Raw genomic sequence first — 6263 nt, 5'->3', positions numbered from 1 at the left:
GTTATATTTAATTTTATTATACTTATTATACAATACTAAATAAAAAATAATTTTTTTTACATCAATAGTTTCAAAGTAATGATTTATAAAAAGTAAAGTTTGTAAAATTAATTATCCTACAAGATAAAAGCCGATAGATTAATTTAATTATTTTTTTTTAATAATTAAAACTAATAAATTAATAATAACTAAAATAAAAAAAGGCTAAAAAGTTTTTATAATAAGGATTAAATATTAATTATCGCTTTCAGTTATACTATATATAATATAATTAATTATAGAAATTAAATTGTAAACTTAATTATAATTTTTGTTACAGTTATTTACATTTAGAATAAGTAATTAAATAAAGTTTATTTAAATTATTAACAATTTTATTTTTAAAAAAAATAATATTAAGACATTAAATATATTATATAAACAATTTTACAAATGTGTAACAAAATGATTAGCAATTGTTTCAATTGTTTGTTGCCTTTGATTTTTGGCATTACATCTATCATCTGGTTTTTGCCAACATTTACGACAAAATTGTTTAAATTGACGACAAAAGTGTGGACTAAACCAGAAAAATATCAAACTATTCAATGATGTCGTCACCCGATATATACCGGAAAATAAATAATGCAAATTAGGGGACAATTTTGGACAAATATCCGAGGATTTGGACATAATATTAAATTGTTTGATAATCGTATACATTGTGTTTGTCATAATAAATACAAACAAACAGGTTATCAATCGTTTAGTTATATAACAACGTTTAGCACAACTAATACGTGTTACACGTATTACTGATACACTGGTAGTAGTAGTTGAAGGACTGGTAGTACCGGTGCGATGACTTGGATGATGACGATCCTGTCTAAACTGTTTTAACATTTCAAATACTAACCGTCCTGAATACCAGGTAACCAATAGGGTTGGTATTAGAAATTCGCCTACCAGTGCCATCCAACTACGTGTTTGTATATAGACATAAATTGATGTGTCTGATAGTCCAAACCAATGATAATTGTCTACATGAGCGCACGTAACCGTACGCTTGCGGTAATCATAGTAATCAACGTAACTGATGACCATAAATGGTAGGGCTAGTATGGCAGCGATTAGCCAAACCATTGAAACCAATAATCGAGTGTTTAGTTTGTCAAATGGATTGTTGAATACACGGCTCAGGGCATAGTATCGGTCCCATGCTATCAGTGTAAACGTTAGTCCAGTTACGTATAGACTTAGGTTTTCCAGATATAGTTGACTGGATTGTAGTATATTGGCTGCCAATGGACATAATCGGATGGTTACCGATAGTAGACAATAGCGAAATAGCCAACTACTCATTGTTAGTATAATATCCGATAGACAAATGTTAGCCATCAGTAGTTTGGGTCTGTTTTTCGATATATACCGAAATTGTTTGGTCATTATTGACGATTTCCGTACCAAACAAATACATGTTATATTAGATACGGAGCCAACTATTTGACATATTATGAATAGTATTGTAAATACTAGTTCAGTGCCGCTAAGTGTTACACTATTAACCAAAAAAAAAATATATTAATAAATATATAATTATTTATTAAATAATAATATTTTTTTATAACTATTACTTACATAGGTTCCAGTTTAATGTCATCAAACATTTTTATAATAATATACTTTTTATATTAGTATCATCTAAAAAAAATACTAACTATTATTTTTAACAATAACACAATATATAAATTAAAATTTTTGTTGGCTAAGTTTTTATAAATGTATTGTTTAATAAAAAAAATTATATACAAAATAAAATAGTAAGTTGGCGCTTAAAATTTATATATTTATCAAATATTTTTTTTAATTGTAAATAATGTAATAAATAAAATACAATACAACAGTTTAATGTAATATTATTATTTATTATTATTTATTATTGTGTATTATAATAAATTGCTACAGATAATATAATGTATTAATACTATATATATATATATACAATAATAATATCATAAATACAGGTAAGTCTACTTTAAATGTGTGTAATTTAACTTATTATTATAATAATGATATATTTTTGTAATAAAATGCAATAATACAATGCCTATTATTAAATGTAATATTACATGTAAATGATTAAATATGTACTTGAAGTTAAAAATATTATTAATATTTATATACAAATATATTATATATATATATATATATGTATTAAACTGTTATAAGTGTTTTTTTATTGTAAAATCTAATAATCGTTATTATTTATAATATAATAATATCCATAAATAAACAATATATGTAAACATTATATAAATATATATATTAAATGTATATAATTTTGTTTTTGTTGTTGAAATCAAATGATTATTACAATATTTATTTAATTTTGTAAAATATTTACTTTGATTAACATTGCTATGATATTTTTCAGATTATAATTATAATTCATAAATATTTATATTGCAATTAAAATAGATAGAGTTAACTATCTTATCTAATTTTTAAAAATATAATTTAATATGTAAATTATAATAACTGGCTTAATTTTTAGTAAAATTTGTTACTTAATTAAAAAAAAAATATTAACAAAAAATAAATATATAAATAATGTTAATTAATTTTATTTTTTTTTGTTTTGCTTTTTATGTAAATAAAATTTATTTATTGTTTAATTAAATTTTTTTATTTGTATATGCAATATTAAATTTAATAATAAGATTATTATTTTTTTAAAAAAATAAATATTTGTAAAATAAATTAAAAATACAACAATAAAGCAAATTATTTATTTATTTATATATATAACACAATTTTAATTAAAAATGAAATATTTTTGTTGTTAATATTATTATAATAAAAATATTTTTTTTAAATAATAAACAACTATTGTATGTTAAATATAAATTATTTGCGATAATTAAAATTTTTCATCAATTTTATAGATATATTCAAAGTTATTTATAGTGTATTTCTCAGATTATATACTTTTGTAAGTTTTAACTCAAAAAAAAATACTTAATACTAAATATCTATAAGTATTAATATTAATATTATCAAAAAATTAATATAAAATTATTAATAAAAATTAATAAATTATTATAAACAACAAAAATGATTAATACGGATTTGAAATTAATTGTTGCAAATAATAATTCAATGGAAATGATTATTGAAAATGATTATCATTATAATAATAATAATTTAAGCAATTTTTCATGCAACTTGAATGCAACAATAGTAATGGTAATATTATTTATTATTATTATTATTTACTCTAAAATAATTTAGTTTAATAATTAATAAATTTTATTTTACAAAAAAAACAGGTTTTCTCGGTGTCCAAAAATTACATAATATTACGTAATATATTTCCATTGATTGTTGATATAATTAATAAACAGTTAAACTGCAGGTTAGATGAAAATTTTATTTTAATTAATTAATTGGTGTTATTGTTTTTTTTTTGTTTTTTTTTAATAATTTTTAAATAGATTAAATTTTATATCATCCTATGAATATGCTGGCCAATTATTATTAAATGGTTCATGGACAGGAGCAATGAAACTTATTTAGGATAATGTATTTATTAATTATATATATAAATATATATATTTATCTTTTAAAAAAAATATTAAAATTGTTTTTAGCTATTTTTTTAAAAATCTGTCCAAAAAAATCTATTTGATAATTATCATTATTATTAATTTAAGTAATTAATAATAGTTTATTGTAATTATTAAATGCTCAAAAAAATATGATTATGATTTAGCTCATAATCATATTATTATATAATATGTTATTTATATTTTTTATTTATTGATTTATTATTAATTGTTGTTTATATTATTTTTTTAATTAGAAAATAAAAAACATTTTTTACATAATTTTTTACATAATTTATATTACATTTTTTTTAAATAGAAAAGTCATATAATTATGAATACAATGGTTTTTGATGATCAGAGACTAGTTATATGCGATTCATTATATCCAACCAGTATTGAAAACATTATATCTATAGTATCGGGCGATTCAATTGGTTTAACCAAACATTTTAAATTGTTGGCCAATTTTAGTCTAACCATATGGTTATCGATAATATTAATGTTTATAGTTTCAAATTGTTTGACTTATGCTAATATATGGATAAATTCTAATAAAATCAAATCAAAAATTGATATGAAAAATGTTGCAATAGTTTCAGCTATGGATCATCTAATTGATTTTGATTGGACAATGTAAGTTTTGTAATTTTTAGTTTTTAAGATTTTAAAATATGTAATAATTTTTTATTTAAAATATTCGTTAATTATTTTGTTTTAATGCACTAAAAAAATTTTCTTACTTATTAAATCAAATAAACTTTTTTTTTTAAATTTATCAAATTCAAATATTAAAATAATTTTTATTATACTAATCAATTAAATTAAATTAAAAAATTATTTATATCATTAAACAAACTATAGCTGCTACAAGCTTAATTATAGTAAATACAACTAATTAATTTATTGTTTTATAATTTATATGTATTTCTAACAAATTTATATAATTATTGTACATATTTATAATTTTTAATTTTAAATTACCTAATATTAGCAATTAGTTTACAAATATACTGTATTTATTTTATTATTATGTATAAATTTAAATACCATATATTGATTTATAATTGATTTTTATGTAATAATGTAATCTAATAATAATTTATAATAAATCTCAAGTACAATACAAGTTAAAAAAAAATCCTAATTATTATTTACTTTTACAATTTTATTATATAATTTATATAAAAAGTATTTATTTAATTGATTTAATTTTGTAAAAATAACTTTATTCATAATATGTTAAAAAAATAAATACATTATTTAATTATTATTATTTTCAATTTCTTTAGAAATTAATTTATTAGGAAATAATAAGTTTTAATAATATAATATATTGAATATATTAAAATCTATTTTTTATATTGTAAAATGTAATAATCATTATTATTTATAATATTTATATAATAATAATATCCATAAATAAACAATTTATGTAAACATTAAATATAACTATATATTAAACGTATATTTTGTTTTTGTTGTTGAAATAAAAGATTATTATAATATTTATTTAATTTACAAAAAATTTACTTTTATTTTAACATTGCTATGATATTTATCAGATTTAATATTAATACAAAAAAATATTTATGTGTCAATTAAAATTAAAGTAGATTTATTTATTTTTTTATTAAGATATTATGTAAAAATTTAATTTTTTATTTTAAATCAAATAATATTATATAAAAATTATTTTCTATTATAATGCTATCAAACAATTTTAAGAGCTAATCAATAAATCAATTAATTAATTAATTTCTATGTTTACAGTTTTTTTTGTTTATGTTATTACAAATTAAATAATTATTTTAAAAAATAAAAAAAAATTATATATATATATATATATGTTATATATTATTATTATTGAATACTAATAAATACTCTCTATATATATAAAAAATAGTAAAAATAAAAATATCATAACAATGTTAATAGTAAAGTAAATATTTTTTAAATTGAATATATCTATAATTTCAAACAATAAACAAAAAAGTCGTTTACTATATAAATTGTTTATTTATGATTATATTATAAATAATACTAGTTATTAGATTTTATAAAAATATAAAAATAAAACAATTATAACACTATTTATAATATTTATATTTGTTATTCATATTATAGATAAAAATTTAATATTAATATTATTACATATAATATAATAATAGCATATAATATACAGTATATATATATATATATCATTACTAAAGTATTTGAAGTACACTTAGATTTATTTAAACTATATTATCATACATTTACATTATTATCTATATAACAATTTATAATACTAGACAATAATAAATAATATTGCTTGTAAAAGTCTATCCATTATTTACAATAAAATACTAGATAAATATAAATTTTAAGCGCCAAATTACTTATATATTGTTTTGTATAATTTGGTTAAAACAATACATGTATAAAAATGTTAAAATAAATAATTATTATTATTATTAATATAATATAATTACAATATATTATATATATATATATAATAATAATTTATATGAAAATGATTGATGCTATAATAGTAGAATCTATGTAAGTAATATTTTTTATTTTTAAAAAATTATTAATAATAATATATTTTTATTTATAATAATTATTCATAACTAAATTTAAATATATATTTTTTGTCAATAGTATATTATAATTATTATTATTATAAATATAAAA

The 6263-nt window shown here is 16.9% G+C and overlaps 1 protein-coding gene across 1 annotated transcript; it reads right to left on the bottom strand.

The window, feature by feature from the left end:
- Positions 1 to 426: 426 nt before the first annotated feature.
- On the bottom strand, positions 427 to 1425 carry LOC128951581 (uncharacterized). Its single transcript, XM_054296828.1, has one exon. The coding sequence runs from the start codon at positions 1423 to 1425 to the stop codon at positions 427 to 429; it is 999 nt and encodes a 332-aa protein (XP_054152803.1).
- Positions 1426 to 6263: the final 4838 nt, after the last annotated feature.

Source organism: Oppia nitens, unplaced genomic scaffold, assembly GCF_028296485.1.
Source record: "Oppia nitens isolate AA-2021 unplaced genomic scaffold, nextdenovo-longstitch-racon4-pilon3 scaffold1_pilon_pilon_pilon, whole genome shotgun sequence".
NCBI classification, from domain to species: domain Eukaryota; kingdom Metazoa; phylum Arthropoda; class Arachnida; order Sarcoptiformes; family Oppiidae; genus Oppia; species Oppia nitens.
Note: the sequence above shows the minus strand (reverse complement) of the source record. Positions and strands in the feature narration are given on the sequence as shown.

Excerpts from the sequence above, each read along its gene's own strand:
- LOC128951581 (XM_054296828.1), bottom strand. The coding sequence starts at position 1,425 with ATGACCAAACAATTTCGGTATATATCGAAAAACAGACCCAAACTACTG.